Source organism: Pan paniscus, chromosome 7 (genome assembly GCF_029289425.2).
Source record: "Pan paniscus chromosome 7, NHGRI_mPanPan1-v2.0_pri, whole genome shotgun sequence".
Taxonomy (NCBI): Eukaryota; Metazoa; Chordata; class Mammalia; order Primates; family Hominidae; genus Pan; species Pan paniscus.
Genome location: NC_073256.2, coordinates 49,717,952 through 49,744,138, shown reverse-complemented (window position 1 = coordinate 49,744,138; position 26,187 = coordinate 49,717,952). Strand labels below are relative to the sequence as shown.

The window sequence follows — 26,187 nt, the reverse complement described above, 5'->3', positions numbered from 1 at the left end:
TTAATAATTTTCATATTGATTACATGTTGAAATGATAAAATTTTAAATATAGTAGACTAATTAAATTATATTATCAAAATAAATTGCATCCATTTACTTTTTAAAATGTGGCTACTAGAAAATTTAAAATTGCATATGTAGCTCACATTGTATTTCTACTGATAGTGCTGTTTTAGAAAGACCATATAAATTTTCCCACACTTGAAACCAAGTAATACACAACTACATTCCATTAAATTCATTTTCTTCCATGGGTATTTAGAAATTAGATAAATAAACTATATATGATTAATTTCTTCATACTATAAATGTAATATTTATAAACCAATTTTTTAGGGAAAAATCACACAAGCTTGAGCTATTATCATGTAATGCGCTAAACAAATTAATTTTGAAAGAAAAAGTAAGATATTTTATTCTCTTTTGAATCACTTTATTTCTAAAATTAGAATGTCTTTTGTTCATAAAATGATGATGCATAAACATCTGCTTATGGTGTTAAACCACTATTAATGATTTAAAGTTAAATGTATAAAGTTAACTTCTAGATATAAGTTAAAAATTCATATATTTTTCTAACACATTTCTATAAGTACCCTTTATATTTCTATGGTAAATTCATCCTGCGTTTTATATATATGCAAATAAGTGGCATTTAGCTTTACAGGTGCATCTTACTCTGCTCTAACTTCCCATGTAAATAAGTGCTGAAAATATCTACTGCAGAATTAATGACAACACTGGCTACACGCCTTCAGTGTTTTAAAAGAGATCATATTACCCTTACTTTTGTAGTAGATCCCTTGGAAGCCACTCTTAATTTTCCAGTTACATGCACATTAAGAATGGGGGAATAAAATTAATCAAAATACTGTCTAGGTGCTTCATTCAATGCCTTAATTTATTATTTAGCATAGTTAGAATCCCAAATCCATAAACAGAGTTTAAAATTATATAAACGAGGAAAAACAAAAAGAATACAAAGGTACAAAGCTCCTTTAAATATGAACAGTTTTCCAGACAAAATCTACTTAACAAATAAGAGTATGAAATTAATAGCTATGTTTTCTCAATTCATAATTACTCTATTTTTAGGTAAATATTGTGTCATAATAAAATACAGGAAACTTCTCAATTCAGGATTGTACAAAGTTTAGATTTCAATCAAACTTGTTCTTTAAAACTCTAAATTATTGTGGCATGGCTACAGTTAAATAAAATATGAAAATAACATATCTGAATCGTTATTATAGTATGTATATCCTCATTCCTTGTTATATCATTTATAATCCAACAATGTTTTCTCCAGTAAGAGAACAAAAAGTATTTTATAAAGAAAAAATAAGAATCCAAAAGCACAATCTCACATCCAGAAATGATAGTTTAATGATTATGAGTGTACTATCAAAAGAAATAAAAGAGGGCTGGGCTCAGTGGCTCACACCTGTAATCCCAGCACTTAGGCAGGCTGAGGTGGGAGGATCGCTTAAGGCTAGGGGTTCAAGACTAGCCTGGGCAATGTAGTGAGAACCCATCTCTACAAAAATACTTAAAAATTAGCCAGGTGTGGTCCCAGCTACTTGGAAGGCTGAAGTGGAAGGCTTGCTTGAGCCCAAGAGTTCAAGGCTGCAGTAAGCTATGATTGTGCCACGGCACTCCAGCCTGGGCAACAGAGTAAGACCTTGTCTCAAAAAAAAAAAAAAGAGCTCATGGTTATCACAACCTTCTTAACCTCCTCTATTCTGGATTTAAAAGTAGGCTACAAAAATATACTTTTTCATATTGTACGTACAACCTACATACAGTGTATTAACCGAAGGATAAGTTTTTAGTAAGTATATCTTAAGAATTTTTCATTATTATATTCTGCTTGATTTTAATATTTCTTACTTTAAAGGTAAGGGGTATTTAAAGACACTCAATAAATAAAGATATGAAACTGATTATAAATAAGTTAATTTGTTTCACTCATCAAGTTAGAGTTTATATACCCATATCCTATATCAGGATTAGGAATTGCATATTTCTTTCTTTTAAGTTAATTGGCAGTACAACTTTAACACGAGTAAAAAGAGAAACTTGTTCAGTTATTAATCTTAGACATGGTATTAAAACAGTTTTATAACTCTCTAGGCCTCACACTCTTTCTCTCCAAAACAGGGTGGGGATAGGAAAGGGAAAGTGTAATGATTTCCAGTTTCATTTCTAAATCTAAAGTTCGATAACTTTGTGCCTACATGATTTCAAAAGCAAATTAACAGTGCTTCAATTCTTTACCATAGGCAAATAAAACAGATGCTGTCAATATGTGGCTGAATAGTATAATATGAAATTTTTCTTTACCATTTCCCTCTGCCCATAATGAAGTGATGTTAGAATGTCCATTTAGGACATTCAGGAACATATGCCCAAGAATTCTTTAGTGTGAATGAGCACGCATGCGTGCGCGCGCGCACACACACACACACACACACACACACACACACACACACACCCCAGTACAACCTGTTGGAATTCTTAAATTGTATGCCTCTGTAAGATATATTTTGGGGAACATTCTTTCTTATATACTTATTAAGTTCATACATTCTTAAGTGCCTATTCAAAAGGACAGACTATAAAAATAATCATATTTAGAGGGTACTTTTAAGACACCATAAAATTTTACCATCTGTGTCTTCAATCATCATCATCATCATCATCATATTTGCCACCACCATTTGCTATTACCAGTGTGCCAAAGCTTTCTGAACAGTATCTAATTTACAGTCATGCACCACATAATGATGTTTCAGTCAATGACGGGCAGCCAACAGGAACAAGTATCCATTAGATTATCATGGAGCTGAAAAGTTCCTACCACCTAGTGACATCATAACCATCGTAACATCACAATGCAAAGCATCACCCATGTGTTTGTGGTGGTAATGGTGTAAACAAACTCACCTTGCTGCCAGCTGTGTAAAAGTCTAGCATGTACAATTATGTACAGTATATAATACTTGAAAATGATAATAAATGACTATGTTACTATGTTTATGTGTTTGCTATACTATACATTTTATTATTTTTTAGAAGTTCACTGTAAAACACGCAGGCCCTTCTGGAGGTGTCCAGAAGAAGGCATTGTTATCATAGGAGATGACAGCCCCATGCATATGACTGCCCCTGAAGACCTGGTGGGACAAGATGTGGAGGTGGAAGATAGTGAGACTGATGATCCTGAGCCCATGTAGGCCTAGGCTGATGTGTGGGTTTTTGTCTTGGTTTTTAACAAAAAAATGTAAAAAGTAAAAACAAATTTAACAAAATCAAAAACAGAAAAAATCTTAGAGAAGAAGGATATAAAGAAAATATATTTGTATAGCTGTACAATATGTTTGTGTTTTAAGCCAAGTGTTATTACAAAAGAGTAAAAAGATTTTAATTCATAAAGAAAAATCATTACAGTAAGCTAAGGTTAATTTATTATTGGCAAAAGAAGATAAATTTTTTAACTTTTATTTTAGTTTCAAGGGTACATATGCAGGTACGTTATACAGTAGGTAGACTCGTATCACAGGGGTGAGTGTGGCCTAAGTGCACAGGGTTTATAAAGTCTACAGCAGTGCACAGTCCTAGGTCTTCACATTCACTCACCGCTCACTCACTGACTTACCCAGAGCAACTCCCAGGGTGCAAGCTCCATTCGTGGTAAGTGCCCTGTACAGATGTACCCTTTTTTATCTCTTTTTTTTTTTTTTTTTTTGAGACAGAGTCTCGCTCTGTCTCCCAGGCTGAAGTGCAGTGGCACAATCTTGACTCACTGCAACCTCCACCTCCTGGGTTCAAGCAATTCTCCTGCCTCAGCCTCCTGAGTAGCTGGGATTACAGGCACCCAACACCACACCCAGCTAATTTTTGTACTTTTAGTAGAAACGGAGTTTCATCATGTTGGCCAGGCTGGTCTTGAACTCCTGACCTCAAGTGATCTGCCTGCCTCGGCCTCCCAAAGTGCTGGGATTACAGGCATGAGCCACCACGCCCAGCTTTTTAAAAAAATCTTTTACACTGTATTTCTACTGGGCCTTTTCTATGTTTCACTATGTTTATATATACAAATACCACTGTGTTATAATTGCCTACAGTGTTCAGTAAAGTCACATGCTGTACAGGTTTGAAGACAGGAGCTATACCGTACAGCCTAGGTGTGTAGTAGGCCATACCATCTAGGTTTGTTTAAGTCCACCCTGTGAGGTTCCCACAAAATGAAATCGCCCAACAACACATTTCTCAGAATTCATCCCCATCATCAAGCGACACATGACTATATTTCTCACAATTCTATAAGAGAGGCAATATTAACTCTCCCTGTCTTAGAGATGAGGAAATTGAATATTAGGGAAATTGGGTCACTTGATGGAGGTCACATAACAATGAAATGCTAGAGCCAAGGTCTAAATACAGATCTACCTATTCCCAAAGCCTTTGCTCTTACTGACTAGACCAACACCACCTGTAAGTTTCAGGATATAAAGAAGGCAGCTAAATGATAGCAAAAATGCCAACAGAAAAAAAAGAGGGGGCGGGGGGGACTGCACAAATTCTATTTTTTTTTTTTTTAAAAAGAGTCTCACTCTGTTGTCCAGACTGTAGTACAATGACACAATCTTGGCTCGCCACAACCTCCACCTCCCATGGGGGTTCAAGCAATTCTCCTGCCTCAGCCTCCCAAGTAGCTGGGATTACAGGTGTGTGCCACCAAGCCCAGCTAATTTTGGTATTTTTAGTAGAGATGGGGTTTCACCATGTTGGTCAGGCTCGTCTCCAACACCTGACCTCAGTGACCTGCCCGCCTCGGCCTCCCAAAGTGCTGGGATTACAGGTGTGAGCCACTGTGCCCAGCCTGCACAATTTCAGAGAATATTGCCTATTACTCAATGTCTCATCGAAAGATGCAAATTGCTTTAAGCCCTGAGAGACAATACATTTCTAAAGGAAGAAAAATTCCACACTATGAGCATGAAGAAGACATCTGAGTCTTTGGCTTTCCCTAAAACGCTATCTCATTCTGCACTGGAGAAAGAGAGGTTTCGACAACCATAAATCTAATCCTACAAAGTAATTACTGTTTTCCTCTCTCTGCCTTGATTTCTGAAGTTAGGAAGATTAGAAGGTGACCAGGAGAGTTGGCCAGCTTTCTCATAAGATGCCTCTCTACCCTACCTTGGATGTTTTACAGCTTAGTTCAGGATTTGGCTAATTTAACCTTAGCAAATCGGTATTAACCAGGTTCACGAAATGCTAACTTATTAACTTACATCGTTAATTTATAAGTATCACACAGATAAATACTCATATTAGCATGACTACTACGTCCATTCCTTACATACAGATCTGCATGGGAAGTTATCATCCAAAAGCTAGGAAGTGATATAGAAGTAGAATTCATTGTTAAGATACTGTCAAATATAAATTTTTCCCAATTTTTAATGCCTTTCATTTCTGCTTCTTGTTGCTCAGATGACATTAGGTAATTTTTCTCCTTTTACCCTTATTGTGTAATTAACATTTAAAGATTTTTCCAATCTTGAGGCATTCTAGCATTCCTGTACAAACTAAAACTTGTCAGGGTACAAGGTCTTTTTTTTTTTTTAGACAGAGTCTCACTCTGTCACCCAGGCTGAAGTGCAGTGGCATAATCTCGGCTCACTGCAACCTCCGCCTCCCCGGTTCAAGCGATTCTCCTGCCTCAGTCTCCTGAGTAGCTGGGATTACAGGCGCATGCCATCACTGCTGGCTAATTTTTGTATTTTCAGTAGAGACAGGGTTTCACCATGTTGGCCAGGCTGGTCTTGAACTCCTGACCTCAAGTCAAGTCATCTGCCCGTCTTGGCCTCCCAAAGTGCTAGGATTATAGGCATGAGCCACAGTGCCTGGCGCAACACCTTTTTTTTAATAGATATAATTTTTTGGGGGGAGGGATTTATTGTGCTTATGGGTGGCTTTGGTCTTTTAATTTTCCATCTCAGACCTCTATTTTCTGATTTTATTATAATTTTTTTAAATTATAACTTTTACTTTAGATTCAGGTAGTACATGGGCAGGTTTGTAACATTAGTATATTGCAGGATGCTGAGGTTTGAGGTACAATTGATCCCATCACCCAGATAGTGAGCACAGTACCCAACATGTAGTTTTTCAACCACTGTCCCTTCCCACCTTTTCAACCATTGTTCCTTCCCTCCCCTCAGTAGTCCCCAGCGTCTACTGTTACTTTTTTTTTTTTCTCCTTTTGAGACAGGTTCTCACTCTGTCACTCAGGCTGGAGCGCAGTGGCATGATCACAGCTCATTATAACCCCAAACTCCTGAGCTCAAGCATTCCTCCTGACTCAGACTCCCAAGTAGCTGAGACTATAGGTATATGCCACCACGTCTGGCTAATTTTCTTAATTTTTTGTAGAGATGGGGGTCACACTATGTTGCTCAGGCTGGTCTTGAACTCCTGAGCTCAAGCAATCCTTCCATCTAGGTCTCCCAAAGTGCTGGGATTACAGACACAAGCCACCACGCCCGGCCTGTTCTCATTTTTATATCCATATGCACCAACTTTAGCTCCTGCTAGTAAGTAAGAACATGCAGTATTTGGTTTTCTATTTCAAAGATGACATTGACATAACTTATAAATAGGTTATTTATTTACTATACCTGAAGTCCCCTGGCCACTCCCCCGCATCCCTGGAACTTAGATGAGCACTACTCCAACTTGCCTCCGTGTCTGTCCTTTCCCTGTGCTTCCACCGTGATCAATGGAAGTGAAGGAGCTGTTCGTTCTTTAGACCTTCAGTCAAGTCACACTCAAGTCTAGAAATAATCCTGTCTTCTAAGTGACTTATTTTTGCTCAGATCCATTTAAGTACAGTATTGACTGTGCTTTCAGAGAGTGATCTTCCAAATTCTTGGGGGTAATTGTTCACAAGTTGTTCACAAGTGGGAAAGACTTTAAGGTAGTAAAAAGTATCTTCACTGCAGCTTTGGAGATGAGGCTATTGGTATGGCCACTGCTCTATTCTAACAGTCAAAAGAAATTTATCAGATTTATTGAGTTATAAGACCCCAAGTTTGTATTTACACATCTAGGAGAGAAAATCCATTAACGTATCTCCTGTTTACTTCTGTTAAAAAAAAAAAGGATAATAATTTAAAATATTTCTACAGGGCAAGCAAAGGGGCTTGCTCTCCGCGAGCACAGCTGAGGTTCTGCAGCAAAGTGACAGGAAATCCTTCTACATAGCGGCCCACAGAACTTGGTCTGTCCTTCCATGTCACAGTAACTGATACCAATGACTGTGTTGATTAGAAAGGCTACTCAAGCGAAACCAATGACAAGGACTCAGAAGGATTTAGGGAAGAACTAGGAGTCAGGAAGCTACTGGGAATGAATGTGGAGAAAAATATGGTTTTTGCGAGTGATGAGATAGAAATTAGAAAAAAAATGAAAGTGCACTGTTTTTGGATGGTGGGGAAGTTGTAACCTTAAGCTGAAAAGGAAAATAAAAATTTCTCAGTGTATTGGCCAGGTGCCATGGCTCACATCTGTAATCGCAGCACTTTGGGAGGCTGAGGTGGGCGGATCATCAGAGGTCAGGAGTTCCAGACCTGCCTAGCCAACATGGAAAACCCTGTCTCTATCAAAAAATACAAAAAATAGCTGGGCATGGTGGCACACGCCTGTAGTCCCAGCTACTCAGGAAGCTGAGGCCAGAGAATCACTTGAACCTGGGAGATAGAGGTTGCAGCGAGCCAAGATCACGCCACTGCACTCCAGCCTAGACAAGAGAGCAAGACTCTGTCTCAAAAAACGAAACAAAACAAAAAAATTTCTCAGTATACTTTCCTCTGAGTGATAACGGGAAGAAAGATGGTTTTCCTAAAACAAGAAAAAGAATCACAAAAGTAAGGTTTTCATAATAGCATAAAGGATTAATGCTGTTAACAGTGAAAAATATAGTGGATTGCTTGTTTACTTCATCAAGTCATTAAGGGTGCAGAGCTAGGCCATGCCTCTCACCTGAGTTGACGGGAGGGTTTCGGATAACATCAGCAATAATCTTCTGAACCTCTGGAGTCAGGCCTGCTCGCTCCAAATCAAGGGGGCAGCCAGCTTTCACCGCTTGGGATAAGTGCATGCCAATTGTCATAAGAGGCAGAATCCTGCTCTCAGCTATGCTCTTCTAGAGAAAGATCAGCAAAGAACCCAGTGAGCTGTAAAAGTGTCCACTCCAGTCATGGAAATAAAATGTCCAAAACATTCAGGTAGTAAATGCTCAGTGTGAAATAAACAATGAACTAAACCTTTACTTAAGTTTTTCATTCTCAGAATTTCTTTAAAACTACCCCCATTATAGCTCTCTATAGGTTCTACTTTTTATACTTATGATACTGTATTGAATAAAACAAAATCACCCAGCTTTACCGAAGAATTCAATCCTCGCCCCTCTCTATTCACTTTAGAAAGCCGTTAGTGGCAGAGAAGTCATTCTCTGTAAGTCTAATAGTTGTCACAACCTTCTGAAAACATAGTAAACTGTAACCCAATACTATATACACTATATACATGGTGGTTTGGTTACATGAATTTCCAAGAAGACAAATCCTAAAATGCTTAGCGATAACATAAGGCTCCAGATGCATTCTATAAAAGGTTCCTGAGAAGACTCTAATAGGTGTTTGAAATTGGCTCTATTCATAAAATAATAATAACCACAGTTCCACAAGGGCTGTCAGCATTTTCCTACTATTGAACTTCACATGAACAGTGCTACATATTTATACAGTTCTTTAAACAAATGTGGCTCCAAATACATTTCAGATATTTATTAGGTAAAACATTCTTTTAAACACTCAGAAAGCTTTGTCACTCAGCTCTAACTTATTTCATGATCCTCTCTTTCAATACATTTTCAAAGTCTGAATTTAGACTGTATTTGCATAAATGTTGATACTTTCACAGAATAGAGCATTTAAGGCAATGTTTTTCATCCTTCAAAGGTAGGTTTTAAATTACTTTCATTAAATGTCTACTAGAAAAGTGTGCACCATGTGTGCATAATATCAGGGTTATTTGAAACCAGGTTTCAAATTACCTCCAACTAATTGTAGTATTGCTCCTGATTAATTAGTCCTAAGCATGTTTAATTCTGCAGTTAACTGGCAAGACCCTCTCAGACTCCTGGGAGGTAAGGATAATTATACCACCGTATCACACAATAAAATACAACCAAATAATACCAAAAGACACAAATGAAGATATAACAGTCTTCACATTTTTAACCATGAATACATAAACTAACACATGAAACCCCATATTATGGCTGAGCATTAGAATACACTTAATTCAGAAAATTTGGAGCCAATAACAAATTTTCTTAGTAACTGTTTTCATTTCTACTATACATACATGGTCAAATTAGGTATATACAGGCATATTTAACATGTACATAGAAGTTATTATTTACATAAGAAACTGAACTTAAAATTCCCATTTATTATGTGTTCTATTTCAAAAATAGTATAATGGAATTATTTGGTTTCTTGGGCAATGGCCTTTGTAAGGAACTTTAAGAAACATGACTGTCAAATTAGAGCATTTATTCAGTAAGTAAGATAAGCTATGGACTGTTTATTCTTATTTATTTTAAATGATAAAACCTGAACAAGAGGTGTGTAACACAGGCACTAGTGGATGGAACCACAGACAATAGAAAAGCAGGCATTGGACCATATCACTTGTTCCAAATCAACTTAATGTCAACAGGATGTGAACTCAAATTAAACTTAACTGTAAGCCTCATTTTGTCCCATCCCATTAAAACTTACTCTCCATTTTGTATACAAAAAAACCTCAACAGCCTTAAAGATTTATCTTAGAACAATGAAGAAACATTACATATGGCCTTTTTTTTTTTTTTTTTTTTGGAGACCGAGTCTTGCTCGGTCGCCCAGGTTGGAATGCATTGTCGCAATCTCAGCTCACTGCAACCTCTGCCTCCTGGGTTCATGCAAGTCCCATGTCTCCGCCTCCCAAGTATCTGGGATTACAGGCATGTGTCACTACACCCAGCTAATTTTTGTATTTTTAGTAAAGACAGGGTCTCCCTATGTTGTCCAACTGGTCTCAAATCCCTGGCCTCAAATGATCTGCCTGCCTCAGCCTCCCGAAGTGCTGGGATTACAGGCATGAGCCACCACACTCGGCCTACGTATGGTCATTTGTTACAGCAATTAGATTGTTTTCAAAGAGCATCAAAACAGTACTAGAAGAGACAGAATGAAAAGCAAGTTTTTAAAAACATATTTCCAGTTGCTTGGCTATGCTTGCAGAGATCCAGTGTGTATTTTTTGTACACATACAAGAATATGTGACTATATAAGCATGCATATGCACACACATTTACGTTTGTTTTTCTGTTTTGCACCTTCCTTTTTCTTAATGCATCTTGAGATTGTTTCTTAACACTGTGAATATTTATAGTTTTTAAACTGTTAGTCCCATTTTAAAATATGGCTGATGCAGTATCTCTGAGCTATAAATGTGTTTTTCAGTACCCCGATACAATCTCTAGAAGATATTCATGGCCAAACTAAACTTGCTGCTATTACTTAACAGGGAGGCTTAACAGAAAAAGAAAACAACATTCTCTTTTAAAATTAAAGATAAACTGAGATTTATTGTAGGGTTGGAGGAAATTGATCCCAAGTCAGAGCTTTAATACTAAAAAGCTGATAAAACACAAGTTTAAGTAAACTAAAAAAATTCCCTGTAACATGAAAGTCACACTTACCAAAGGCATCTTCTTTTCTTGGAATAAAGAGTATGTGATGGCCATAGACTGTGAAAGTGTGCATATTTTATTTTTTGCTACCAGACTCGTCTTCTGTTCTTCTTGAGGTTTTGTACTTGAAAAGAGGTCTGTCTACAGAATTTTTAATGTAGCACAAATGATCAGTAATATCAATACAATAATAGGATATATGTATGATAATTAGCCATTAAGAAAAAAATAACACAAGTTAAACCCATAAGCAACAAATAATTCCCTTTTTATGGGGAGCTCAAAAAGAAGTTGGATTTTTAATCTATTGATTTTAAAAGGTAAAATAATGCTAGAGCACACAAAATTTTAATAAAATATTTGTAATAACAAACATTTCCTAGTCTTCTCTTTAACGAATAAGAAGGACTAAAAAAAGGAACTATAATGTGAACTACTCTGTCTTTAAATAAGTCCCCAATCTCCTGGAAGTGAATATTGAATGAATGAATTAATGAATGAATGAATGAACAGAATCACTATTCAAATTTAGGTACTATAACCACTAATATATCGTAAGGAAATATATCATAACACTCTCTCTACATATCTAATTTTAAATGATACATCCCAACTAGAAATCTAAGTATTCCATAAAATCTTAAATATGGTTCCTTAAGAAATGTTTAGCCCTTTGTCAGATGAGTAGGTTGCGAAAATTTTCTCCCATGTTGTAGGTTGCCTGTTCACTCTGATGGTAGTTTCTTTTGCTGTGCAGAAGCTCTTTAGTTTAATTAGATCCCATTTGTCAATTTTGGCTTTTGTTGCCATTGCTTTTGGTGTTTTGGACATGAAGTCCTTGCCCATGCCTATGTCCTGAATGGTAATGCCTAGGTTTTCTTCTAGAGTTTTTATGGTTTTAGGTCTAACGTTTAAATCTTTATAATTAAAAAAAAAAAAAAGTGAAAACAATACAAAAAATAAAAAAATAAAAAAAAAGAAATGTTTAAAAGAAAAAATGGGGAAAACTGAAAAACAAGATTAATGAAAAAATAATGGAATCTTTTTAAAGGCTGAAATAAAGGTAAAGAGATAGAAAACTATTTTTTTAACTACACATAAAAGGTAGATGAAAACAGCATACTACAGTCATAATAAAACCTGTAACAGATGAAATTAATAATTTAAAGAAGAGCCTCGTCTCTTGATGAATGATATTGGTATCATTTTTATAAGGTTATTTATCATGTGTTCTACTATATTATGTATACATATATGAGGAAATGTGTCCATGAGCTCTTCTTTTGGAAAGATTTATTTTTTGTTTCCATATTCTGTTATTAGGGAGTTTAAGAAATTTATTAGTTGAGTACTAATTTACTGCTTGGTGAGAAACATAAATGTTTCTGTTTTACTTTTTACATGCTATATATATGATGCCTAATGTTTGAATTATCTGACCCAAGGCAGTAAAATGTGCTTGCCAAATACTTTGGGGGATTACATTTTACATGTGGAAGAATCTCAGAGCTAAACTCTCACATCAACACAAAAGATAATTTCAATCAAATAACCCTAGCAGTGGAGATTTCATGTTCTGAGCATACGGTGGGCCTAATAAAACAGTCCCAGGTGTTACATGTTTCTGTTTCTCTTTTACAGCTTCAGAATAGCTGCATTTTGCAATTTGTAGAAATCCCACCAAGACAAAATGGGTATTTACTGAGGAAGCATTGTTGGCTATTCAGACTGGTCACCCCACTATGGCAACGCCATGGTCTAGGCCAGCACTTCAGTCCTCATCTTTGCAATCTCAAAAGTCTAATGTGTCTTGTTACAGGGTAGTTGGGTTTTGGGGAATAGAGCTGCACTACCCATCTATTGAGCTTGGTTTTATGTGTATGTGTGTATAAATATCAGTGTATATATTAGAAAGCAAATTCATTAATTTATGAGGCATACAACTAGACAGTTTCACTTGCCCCAACCAGTATGTTCTGTCCTATAGAAGAGTTATACAGGAAGCCAGCTCACCTGAAAGTTGAGAACAAGTTTGGAATATAACAAAGACACTTTTTTTTTTTTTCTATCACTCAGGCTGGAGTATTGTGGCACAATGATGGCTCACTGCAGCCTCAAATCCCCGGGCTCAAGCAATCCTCCTGCCTAAGCATCCTAAATAGCTGGGATTACAGGCTAGCACCACCATGCCTGGCTAATTTTAAGAAATTGTTTTTGTAGAGGTCGGGTCTCGCTATGTTTCCCAGGTTGTTTTCTAACTCCTGGCCTCAGGTAACCTGCCTGCCTTGGCCTCCCAAAGTGCTGGGATTACAGGCATGAGGGATTGCACCTCGCCATGAGGGAACTTCTGATAGTGCCTTAAGTAGTCTCTTAACAAAGATTAAGTTGAGGCATTTTCCTTGACAATTAAACTATAATATTCAAATCTAGTTAGCAAAAATGTCTTTTTATCTGAAGAGTGCTTAGGTAAGCTTTGCCAACTTTTGTCCTTATTGCCTTTTCTATTTATATCTTCCTATAATTGACCACTCATCTTTTTTTTTTTTTAAGGTTTATTGTGGGATATATCAAACATATACACGAGTCGAGGGGATAAGATGGGCATCACCCGGTTTCATCAACTGTCATTCATAGCCAATATTATTTCATGAACATCCTTAGATATTTTCTAACTACCCTGCCCCTACCCCTGAATTTTTTTAAAATAAATAATATTTGTACATATTTATGCCATACATGTTCATATAGTCTTTTTTTTTTTTTTTTTTTTTTGAGATGGAGTCTCGCTCTGTCACCCAGGCTGGAGTGCAGTGGCACGATCTCGGCTTACTCCAAGCTCCGCCTCCCAGGTTCACGCCATTCTCCTGCCTCAGCTTCCCGAGTAGCTGGGACTAGAATACGATTTGATTACATTTTTGCTTACTAGAATCACATTCTTGCCCTACCTTCCTAAGAGTATTATTTCAGATTACTTTGCTAAGTATTTTGGATATCCCTAAACTCTTTAATTGTACATTTATGGATTATATCATTACTTTGTTCCAGAAATTCTCAAAATTCTCAAAAAATGTATTTATATAAAAATATTTTAGCATATTTTTCCTATATGGCCATCTTAATGTGTTTAATATGTGTCATATTTGTAATTTTTAATGTGTATTGTGACAGCAAGAAATTTTACTTCAAAATTTAAAAAAATATTAAAGGCTAATGAAACTCATGAATAACAAAACTTGCTTAATAAACATTAAAGTTGATTTTTTTAAATAATTCATTTCAATTTGCAGAATAACCCAAGTATAATTTCTAATCACAGAAATCAGCAGTCATCTTCTCTATCCAGAAGGTTCATAAAGGTTTCATACCTATCCCTTGGGGAATTTACCTTTTCCCCTACTTCATTTTCCTCTTCTGAAGGGGAGTTAGGAGAGATCATTCATTCATTATTAAATAATATCACTAATTCATGAAAGAAGATACTACTTTCAAGTGTCCAAAGAGAGGGAACTTACTCAATTACTGCTGGTAGGTATGATATTCTTTCTCAAACTATTAAGACATTATAATTTCATTTCCAAAAACTCAGTAAGAAATAAGAATTTTCACATGATGTCTTATATAAGAGTATGAAAAAGAAAATTTAAAGTTGCCAAAGATACTCTATATCAAAAGAGGGAAATGCTACATTCAAAAAGCAGAAGGGTTTTCTACTTATAGTTAGAGAAAGATTTTTCTAAAGTAGGATCCAACTGTGCCTGCCCAAAGCTTCCAGGAGCTTCTTGGAAGTAAAAAATAATCCCTTAATATTGCCTTGAATGTGTTTAACTCTTTCAACATTTTATACTTATCCCATGTCTTCTATTTTCTAATGTCATCTGTTGTTTCCTGGATGTGGGGGAGGAAGTGTCATTTCCATTGTGTAGCTGAGGAAATGGAGACCCAAGGAAATTAAAGGACATGTGCAGGTTCACCAGATGAACAACTGTAAGGAAGAACTAAAGTCCTGATTCCGTGACTCCTAGTCTAGTAGTCTCCCCTCTACCTCCCACTGCCTCACCTTCTGCAGAGTATGCATCATAGAGTCTGCTACATGGAGTTTAGAGAAAATCCTAAATGACATTTCTGGAAATGGTCACTTAGGGCAGAACAAGCAATAATAAAAGGATATGAAGGAAACACTATTAAAACTGAAGAGAATAATATGAAATCCACTTACTATCAAAAGACAGCATTACTGGAAGGGGAGGGAGATTAGAGAAGATGCTAAACCAAAAGAAAGTGGCTGAGCTCCTGACCAACTCATAGCAAGGATAACTTTCCAGCTTTAAATTCCAACTATCACATTTGAATGTAAAATTATAATTTATCAACCTAAAATAATGTTTCCAATTTAAAAACAAAACCTCCCAATGAAATAGAAAGACATCAGCAGCCTGGACAACTACTTTTTAGTATCATCTTTAAAAGTATATAACTGACATGTTTTTACAACAGATTGACTGTAAAAACAATTTTAATTCATTTTCTAAGTGTCCAGTATGGAAATGCAAATAAAGTGAGCAAATGTTGCTTCTGAAGGGTACTTTTGAAACGGTTACAAAAAATGCTTATTCTCTAAGAGCTCCTGCAAACCACAGTATTTTACCTGAAGACTATTTGTTTGGCAGAAATGTTTGATGACTTCCAACAGAGGGGCCAACATGGCAGCTTTGCCTTCAGAAACACCATCAATCCTTTTTACGTTTTCAACCGTAGTTGGTCTGTGTTTAACAACAACAACAACAACAAAAAGGTCAAGAAACCACTGAAACAGTATCACTCCAGCAATATAGCTGATGTTCAGCTTCCTAATGATTCTCTCAATAAATGTATAGTTTTTCCAACAACCAAAAACAACGTATAATACAACTAATCATGTTTTATAATTTCTTTCTTTGCTTTCCACCATTTAAAGATTTGTCTTGCCCCCATCACCACAAAAACACACTTAATTGGTAAACAGGACATTGTCATAAAGGAACAGGTCAACATCTCATATATTCACTTTATTACTGATTTTATTACTATTTTTATTGTCATGAAAAGGAAAAATATGAGGCTCTAACTGGGAACAACTAAGAGGCTAAGAAAATCTCAAAAGAAAGTCTCATTCATTATTTCCTTCTACAAAGTGTTTACCTGTAACAGTATATCTGCCAATTCCTTCAGACTTTTAGCTCAATATTTCTTATTGTGTCCAATATCCAAGCACCCATTCGATGCCCTCCTTCTAAAAATCTGCCGATCTAATGATTATTATTTTTCATTAAATATCTCCTCTGGGCCAGGCACTGTGGCTCACACCTGTAATCCCAGCACTTTGGGAGGCCGGGGCAGGTGGATTGCCTGAGCTCAGGAGTTCAACACCAGCCTGGACAACACAGTGAAACCTCATCTCTACTAAAATACAAAAAATTAGCCGGGGGTGGCAGCGCGCACCTGTAGTCCCAGCTATTCCGGAGGCTGAGGCAGGAGAATTGCTTGAACCCAGGAGGCGGAGGTTGCAGTGAGCCGAGATCGCGCCACTGCACTCTAGCCTAGGTGACAGAGTGAGACTCTATCGCCAAAAAAAAAAAACAAAAACAAAACAAAAACAAAAAACACCTCTATTAAAGTATGGTCTTAGAATATTTATTTATTTTTATTTTTTAATTTTTTTTTTGAGACAGAGTCTCGCTCTGTCACCCAGGCCGGAGTGCAGTGGCGCGATCACCGCTCACTGCAAGCTCCGCCTCCCGGGTTCACGCCATTCTCCTGCCTCAGCCGCCCGAGTAACTGGGACTACAGGCGCCCGCCACCACGCCCGGCTAATTTTTTGTATTTTTAGTAGAAACGGGGTTTCACCATGTTAGCCAGGATGGCCTCGATCTCCTGACCTCGTGATCCGCCCGCCTCGGCCTCCCAAAGTCCTGGGATTACAAGCGTGAGCCACCGCGCCCGGCCAGAATATTTATTTTTTAACAAAAGAATTAGCGTCAGATGTAGCACTGTGTAATGTCATTAGAAAATTCTGCACTCGAGTAACATCTATTGGATGCAATTTAGTGACAGAAACAATTTTTTAAAAGGAAGTAAAAGACAAATACAATTACCAAGCAACTATTCTTGGGAAATAATTTATTCTAAATATTTAATGATCACCTCCTGTTTATGAGGCATTGTGCTAGGTGCTACAGGAGACACACAAAAAGATAAGGAGCTAGTATCTTTATTCAGAGTTTAAAATCTAGAAGATATAATAATACTTGTTTACCACTAATTACAAAAAAATAAAATATAGCATTGTGTGGTAAGTGCTACAGAAGCATCTTTAGAATTCATCTGAAAGTCCTCTATGAATTCAAGAGAGAGGAATTACTTTGCTGATAAGATCATGAAAGACCTTCTCATAGTCTTTATAGTAATAAAGCGAGAAATAGTAATAAAGTGAGATCTTCAAGAATTTCTTAAAAGGAGTTTTGAGGAATCAAGGAAACTACAAGGAGAAGCAACACTGTAAATAAATATATGGAAGTTGAAAATGGGTCTTCAACAAGTGATAAACAATCCAGGTAAGATAAACCATTTCAAATTCTGTAACTTAGAGGGAAAAGTAAGTTTAAGTTCATAAATAGAGGGCCTTGAATTCTAAGCTAGAAAAAAAACATTTAAGCAGAAGTAAGATATGATAAAGGAAGATTTAGTTTGGTACTCATATATGGGATGAAACAGAGAGAGAGAATGAAGGGTTAATAGTTAAGAGGCTTCTGCAACAGGCCAAGGGAAAACAGTCAGAATTAACGTGGTGTCATTAAGAAGGAGGAGGAAGGCATAGACAGGCAACAAGGAACCCGTTTTACAAAAGGTATGAAAAGTATTTAAATGAGAAAAAGAGGCCAGGCACAGTGGCTCACACCTGTAGTGCCAGAACTTTGGAGACTGAGGCGGGAAGATTGCTTGAGCTTAGGAGTTCAAGACCAGCCTAGGCAATATGGCAAAATCCTGTCTCTACAAAAAATACAAAAATTAGCTGAGCATGGTGGCATGTTCTGTAGTCCCAGCTACTCGGGAGGCTGAGGTGGGAGGATAGCTTGAGTCCAGGGGGTCAAGGCTGCAGTGAGCAGTGATCACACCACTACACTCCAGCCTGGGCAACACAGTGAGACAAGTCTTCAGACAAAAAAAAAAAAAAAATTAAGAAGAAGAGGAGGAAGACGAAGGGGTTTTATATTGGAGGAGAGAAAATTCGGATCAGAGGTTTTAAGCATTAGGAACCTCTGACTACGAATGTGATGGTATGATAATCAAAAATAAAGAATCCAAAAAGAGGAGTTTCGGCATTTGGATAAAATGTAGGGTGGGTAAATAATGAGTTAGATTTTATAAATATTGAATATGATTGCTGAAAACGTAACTGGTTTTTACTCATATCGAAACACGGTACTAAAGCTTGGCAAAGAGATAAGCATCGCAGCAGGGGGAATCTGAGTCACCTCCCAGATGTGACAGTGGAAGCTATGGTCATATTATCAACTTAGATATATTTTCCAAATCTATTTTGTTAGAAGGAAATAAATGAGAACACATGCAAAAGATAGTTTACCTCATTTTGGCCATATCCACCAGTATCTTGTTGGTTGCCAGAATAGCTGGGGGAACATCCATTTTATTGGCATGTTTCTGCCTAGCTTCTACCAATTTGCCATATAACACAATCTGAACAAAAAACAAAGAAACAACACTTTTTAAAGTGTACTTAAAAGATCTAGTCCTTTTTTTTAGAGCTTCAGATACCACATTTTTCCTTAGAATGAATATAAACTGAAATATAAACTCAGACTCTTAGCTTAAGAACAATTTTTAAAATGCTGGCAAAATACAGAATTTTAAGCATACATAGAATCATAACTACCCTATCATAAACTAATTACCTTTTTACAAAAGCCTTACCTGAGTCTCCTGCTCTTGTGCCGAAATAACAGGCTCTGAGGAACTGTAAGCTTTTTCTGGTGACTGTACCATGATACTAAAATATTTAAAAGAAAATAAATAATAAAAGCTGTTCTTTCTCCTCATTGACTTTCTATTTCATCCCCTAAATGAGAATGTCTTTCCAAATCAGTACAAACATTTATTCTTCATGATACCAGTAAGGTAATTTGTTATTTAAATGACAACAGCCTAGATTTTAAACATTTTGGATCAAATACATTCATTATAATGGTAAAGTTAAAATTGCAATTTGAGTTCGTCACAAAATTGGTGTTTTAAAAAGAGCATTTGTCCCATTCTCTTCCTCAACCAACTGCTTTTGAAAGAAAATATTCTTTCATCCATACTGAAGATGACACGTTAACGTCTTTTAACTTACTGGGATACAACAGGTTTTAACCAAGGTTTCTTAACCTACTGGGATACAATGTATGATCCTTGCTATAACATCATAGATTTTTGGCTGGTGGGGAAGAAGAAACAAGAAAAGAACAAGAAGCATTCTTAGAAATTAAAAATTTGATAACTAAAATTAAAATGTCACTAGGTAAGAGGGGATAAAAGTCAAGGAACACTCCAAATGAGTAAACAAATAATGAGAGATTGAAATAGGAAAAAAGAAAATTAGTAAAAGGAATACTAAAAACCAAGAAAATAAAACAAAGACAATCACTAACACAAGGAAAAAAATAAAGGTAGTGGTGGCCATAATAACACGGTTGGGTTAGTAGTGTGTATATAATATTTGTGTAGTTTTAATAATATAAATACAATATTATCATATTATATTAAAAATATATATACACAAATTATTAATATGATGAAATATAATTATATTGGAGGAGGAATGAAGGAGGGGAAATCTACCATAATAGGAGATGAGTAGAAAATTTCTAAAATTGCTAAGTCAAAAAAATAGTACTCTAAGCGTGTCATTCAGAAATAAGAAGGCACACGCCAGGTAAATCAGCTGGAAGATTTGAAGATGACAGCTTCTATGAATAAGAGCAAAGTGGGTTTGGGAAGAGTGTGGGCTGATATGCTTGTCATAAGCCACTAATTTCCAATTAACTTTTTATATCAAGTATAGGTATTATTTTAAGGAAAATTTAAATATATCTTAAAATAATATTTATTCATATATAAGCACCCTGCTCACTTCTGTACACTAAGCCCATATATTTAAATTAACTTCTGGACTACTCCACAGGTATCCCAAACTCAGTATGTCTATCACTAAACCCTTGATTTTAATAAGAATCGACTTCTTCCAAATTCCTATTAATATCGATATTCTGACCTACTCTCCTGAATCACAAATATTCTTCATGACTTCTAGAATAGTGAATATTTTCCAGAAGGTTTTCTGGAAAACCTCTTAAAAACCCGTCTCTGATAATCACTAGCTACAGAAGCTAAAGCATTACAAACTGTATTTCTTAAATAATAATACTTGAAAGGTTAATTTACTTCTTCATCCATGAGCTACAGAATGGATGTTAAGTGAGCAGGCATGAAAACAACGTTAGTCTCCTTGTATGTCTCCATTACGGCTCTTGGTGACTAAGTGTTGTCAATGAGCAATAACATTTTGAAAGGAATCTTTTGTCCAAGCAGGTTTCAACAATGGGCTTAAAGTATTCAGTAAACCATGCTGTAAACAGGTATCATCAAGACTTTGTTGTTACATGTATGTAGCAAAGGCAGAGTAGATATAGCATAATTCTTAAGGGCCCTAGGATTTTCAGAATGCTAATTGAGCACTGGCTTCAACTTAAAGTCACCAGCTGCATCAGCTTCTAACAAGAGTCAGCTTGTCCTTTGAAGCTTTGAAGCCAGGCATTGACTTCTCTCTAGCTATGAAAGTACTAGACAGCTTCTTCTTCTGGTAGAAAGCATTTGGTCTACATTCAAAGGCTGTTAGTGCAGGTACCTTCATCGATGATCTTAGCTAGATCTTCTGGATAACTTGCTACAGCTTCTATACCAGCACTTGCTGTTTCACTTTGCACTTTTATGTTATGGAGATGGCTTCTTTCCTTAAACCTCATGAACCAACCTCTGCTGGCCTCAAACTTTTATTCTGCAGCTTCCTCACCTCTCTCAGCTTTCAGAGAATTGAAGAGAGTTAGGGCTTTGCTCTGGATTAGGCTTTGGCTCAAGGGAATGTTGTGGCTGGTTTAATCTCCTATAAAGACCACTAAAACTTTCTCCATATCAGCAAAAAGCCTGCTTTGCTTTCTTATCATTGTTGTATTCACTGGGGTAGCATTTTTAATTTCCTTCAGGAACTTTTGCTTTTGCAAACTGTTTGGTGCAAGGGGCCTAGCTTTTGGCCTATCTCAGCTTTCAACATGGCTTCCTCACTAAGCTTAATCACTTTTAGCTTTTGATTTAAATTGAGAGACATGTGAATCTTCCTTTCTCTTAAACACTTAGAGATGGGCCAGGCACAGCGGCTCACACCTGTAATCCCAGCACTTTGGGAGGCCAAGGCAGGCGGATCACCTGAGTTCAGGAGTTCAGGATCCACCTGACCAACACGGCAAAAACCCGTCTCTACTAAAAATACAAAAATTAGCCAGGCATGGTGGGGGGCGCCTGTAGTCCCAGCTACTCAGGACGCTAAGACAGGAGAATCGCTTGAACCCGGGAGGCGAAGATTGCAGTGAGCCGAGATTGTGCTACTGCACTCCAGCCTGAACAACAGAGTGAGACTCAGTCTCGAAAAAAAAAAAAAAACACACTTAGAGACTATTATAGAGTTATTAATTGGCCTAATTTCAATTTTGTTGTATCTCAGGGAACAGGGAGACCCGAGGAGAGGGAGAGAAATGGTGAATGGCCAGTCAAGAACTACCAAAATATAACACAAAGACATGACAACAGAACATGCTATTGGAAAATGGGGCTAATATGACCTGTTTGACGCAGGGTTGCCACAAACCTTCAATTTATAAGAAATGCAATATCTGCAAGTCACAATAAAGCAAGGCACAATAAAACAAAGTATGCCTGTACATATTTCATACAAAGAAAAATAAATAGTGTCTTGATGCTAGAGGTAGACAAATATAGACTTGAAAGCCAGCTAGGCCATTAGCTGTATGCTCTTGAACAAGTTTGTCAACTTCTTAACCCCTGGTATCTTCAACTATAAAATGGCGATAAATAGTAACAGCTGTTAGACTCTTGTAAGAATTAAATGAGATATCACATATAAAGTTCTTAGCATTTAACATAATGCCTGACAAACAGTAATATCCAAGAAGTGTTAGCTATTAAATTAACATTATTCTTTTATAGCTCACTTTGATCATTCTAATACTGAAAAGCTTATGTTTTAAATTTAACTTCCTTTTGCCAATGAAATAGCCCAACATCTGACAGTTCTTTCTCTTTAGAAAAAAAAGTACTCATAAAGTAAGTATAGAACATAGAAATATGGAACTCTGTACCTTTTTTTAGAAATGTTACTCCCAGAAGAAATCTTATCACATGGTTTATAAGAATATAACTTCTCCAAGTTAGACTGCATTTAAACATATAAAGGTCCATTAAAAAAAAGTTTCAAAAAACTTTTAAATGTGAAGAAAATAAGAAACAAAAATCTCAAAATCACAATTTTTTCTTTGCCTAATCAAGCTGTCAAATTAATCACCTGAAAATAACCTCCTAAATTATCAGTTTCTAAAGTTCTAAAGGTAGTTAGAAACGCATTCCAATGTCTTATCTCTCCCGAAACTACAGAAAATAAATCATCAAAAGAATGCTCTAAGATACAGCAAGTGCCAAAGTTATAAAAACAATTCATTTACATTCTGCATACTTCAATAAAGCAGAAAAAGTTCACCAGAAAATGTAATTCACTATGCTTGCCTATTATTCCAGTGTTCTAATTAGCTGAATTCTGCCAGTGGATTAGTATTTAATCTGTAATAGTTATCTAAGATCTTAGATCAAAAAAAGCAAGAAAGTACATAAGTGTGTGTGCGTGTGTGTGTGAGAGAGAGAGAGAGAGAAAGAATGTATGTGTGTGTGTGTGTGTGTGTGTGTGTGTCTTTAATAAGAACACTTAGGAAACAATTTTTTGATCAACTATAAGTATTATAACATGTGAATACTCTAAGCCAAATGAGTTAGCAGATAGGTTTAAAAGAACCCAAATTAATTCCTTTCTCAAATACCTCCAATTCTTTATTAGCCCCAGAAATTATATACAATAAATTTTAGTCTGTTCACATCACTTCCCTGGCCGAATTTTATGCTTTGTTATACATGCCATTTTCTCTTTAATTGGAAAGGAATTAAAATATAAAATTTTAAACAGAATTTGAACCAATAAAGAATGAAATAAATCAGAACAATTTCTTTAAAACAAACCTTCTTCTCTGTAGTTAATTCAACTGGTACTTGATTATAACAATGCTCTTTGGTGCCCGAAGATACAGTTTTTGAACTAAAAAATAATAAAATTAAATTATTTCAAATGTTAAGATGCAAGTATCTAATTCATGAATCATGATACTCCATTCTCAGAAAGATGAATAAGATATTACCCTTTTAGAACTGGTGATTCTTAAAACTGATTTTTTTTTTTCTAGAAAAAGCTCTGGAAGCTTTAAGATGTTTGAAAGAAAAAACTCACAAGTGATCAATCACATGTAAAGGTACAAAAAAGTAAGCAACAAATGTATTCCCTTTCCACTTCTACACACCAGAAGTAAATACGATATATGGATTCCTCCGCATTGATTTCAATACTGCTTCTTTAATCGATGAGAAAGAAGTTTTCTAAATACCATGGTCAGCTACTTCCCATCAACCAAGAAAATGTTCTGGCTGGGAGCGGTGGATCATGCCTGTAATCCCAGTAGTTTGGGAGGCTGAGGCAGGAGGATCACTTGAGCTCAGGAGTTCAAGACCAGCCTAGGAAGCACTAGAAGACCATGCCTCTATACAAAAAATTAAAATATATTAGCTGGGCATAGTAGTGCATGCCTGTAGTCCCAGCTACTCAGGTGGCTGAGGATTACTTGGGCCCACGAGATCGAGGCTGCAGTAAGCTATGATCGCACCACTGCACTCCAGCTTGAGCAACACAGAGAGACTCTGTCTCTTAAAAAAGAAAAGTGCTCTATGACTTATCCTTTCCTCACAGATCCCTTCCCCCAAACTGACTAAAATAGGCATACAAAAACAAACAGGTAATTCATTTTACTTGTGAGAGGCCTATAAACTGGTATAATTTGAATCACATAAATAGCAACAAAAAATGCAGAAGTTACAAGAAAAAAACTGAAAAATGAACCTAGGCAGAAGAAACTTCTTTGGACACAATTCTTCATTAGCTTGAAGGATGAGGCTCTGAGATTCTGTATTAGCTTTATGAAGCCAATTTCTACCCTATTAAAAGCAAAAAGGATCTTTTAATGTGGAGTGGGAAACAAAATTAAGTCAAACAGGCAGACTCCTACACTGTTTACCTCTTTCGTAAGGATGCAAATCTTCATAAATTTGTTATACCGAGAAACTTCTTCCAAGAATCCCTCAGTGATCAGCTGACGGGAAAAAGCCTTCCACCAACTCTCTGTTTGATCCTTGCCAGTGCCAAATAAACTGTGCCTGCGATATTGATCGGCAAGACGCTGAGAATTCTGAAATTAGGAATAAAATCAGTATTTAAAATGCTAATTTAAACATATAGGTTAAGTAAAACACAGACTTGTCTATTGATTCTTTGGATTTACACTAAATTTCAACTTTAAAAACCTACAAAAATGTTATACCCATCATGCTCATTCTGAACACTCAACTCACAAATAAATACATTATCAAAATAATGTTCCTTTTGTGTCTTAAATAATGGCAGGAAATTTCACATATAATTCAGATGCATTTCCCAGTGTATAGATTTGGATATGTGTTTGGAACACTTAGCTTTTGTTATTTAGACCTCTTAGCAAACTCACATTATTGTTTGAAACAGTGATCAAAATCCTACAGCTCGAGACTAGAACCATGAGAATTATATAAAACGCAATGCGGCATGCCTGTAATCCTAGCACTTTGGGAGGCCAAGGCGGGCAGATCACGAGGTCAGGAGATTGAGACCATCATGGCTAACATGGTGAAACCCCGTCTCTACTAAAAATACAAAAAATTAGCCAGGTGTTGCGGCGGGCACCTGTGGTCCCAGCTGCTCAGGAGGCTGAGGCAGGAGGATGGCGTGAATCTGGGAGGCAGAGCTTGCAGTGAGCCAAGATCACGCCACTGCACTCCAGCCTGGGCAACAGAGCAAGACTCCATCTCAAAAAAACAAAACAAAACAAAACAAAAAAACGCAATGCGAACCAATTAGCTACTCATCCATGAGTGCAGTGCAACAACTCACAGCTTCCAATGCATTTTTGTTTTTACTGTGCTTTTGCACATGATACACTGCAAAGTTTACTTAATCATTTACAATTTCGCTGCTTCACTGAGATATACCAGGAAAAGCAGGTGCATGCTAAACAGCTGATGGTTTTGAGGTATGTTTTCCTAAGTGAAGGGAGAATTCCTACAGGAGGCTCTTCACAGCCATCAAATTCTAGAAATATTAAGAAAGCTAGTCTGTCATATGCAATTCTGTTGTTCTCTAACAGAGAGGACTCTCCTGCTTTCACTTCCTATAGAAGTACTTTTTCATTCACTTTGTCCTCTTACTGCCTCTTTCATTCATCCTACACATTTAAATACTACTTTTAAATATATGTAGTATATGGGCCAGGCACAGTGGTTTATGCCTGTAATCCCAACACTTTGGGAGGATCACTTAAGCCCAGGAGTTCGAGACCATCCTGGGCAACACAGTGAGACCCATATCTCTACAAAAAATAAAAAATTAGCAAAGTGTGGTGGTGTGTACCTGTTGTCCCAGCTACTCAGGAGGCTGAAGCAGGAGCTGAGGCAGGAGAATCATTTGAGCTCAGGAGATCAAGACTGCAGTGAGCTATGATGACACCACTGCACTCCAGACTGAGCAACAGAGTGAGACCCTGTCTCAAAAAAAAAAAAAAAAAAAAAAAAAACAAGTATACAAACATAGAGCTTTATGGCAAATTACTCTTATTTAATGTATTTGTGATGAATGTGGCTGATTGTAATTCAAGGGTCAGTCTAACTTCCATCCACTATGAATTCTTCCACTGCAGAATCTGGGACAATACAAATACTAGTTCTCAAACTCCCTTTCAGCTAGGGTTCTGGGTTCTGTATATTTGCATGACAGGTATAAGCAGGAAGTGAGGCCAAGGCTACTCCTCTGCTGTTTCTGCTAGCATGCATGATTGTGGAGGTATTTAATTTTTATAAGAAAG

At 36.5% G+C, this 26,187-nt stretch overlaps 1 protein-coding gene across 3 annotated transcripts in view; it reads right to left on the bottom strand.

The window, feature by feature from the left end:
* WRN (WRN RecQ like helicase) overlaps positions 1–26,187 on the bottom strand; it is a 151,650-nt gene that overhangs the window by 20,444 nt on the left and 105,019 nt on the right. For all 3 annotated transcript variants that reach the window (XM_003830758.5, XM_034965923.3, XM_034965924.3), the window contains 9 exons: positions 24,313–24,483; positions 24,138–24,232; positions 23,210–23,285; positions 22,285–22,358; positions 18,785–18,860; positions 18,438–18,550; positions 15,462–15,576; positions 10,826–10,957; positions 8,053–8,215 (listed from right to left, as the gene is read on the bottom strand). In XM_003830758.5, coding sequence (XP_003830806.3) covers positions 8,053–8,215; positions 10,826–10,957; positions 15,462–15,576; positions 18,438–18,550; positions 18,785–18,860; positions 22,285–22,358; positions 23,210–23,285; positions 24,138–24,232; positions 24,313–24,483 — 1,015 coding nt within the window. The remainder of the gene's footprint in view (positions 1–8,052; positions 8,216–10,825; positions 10,958–15,461; positions 15,577–18,437; positions 18,551–18,784; positions 18,861–22,284; positions 22,359–23,209; positions 23,286–24,137; positions 24,233–24,312; positions 24,484–26,187) is intronic.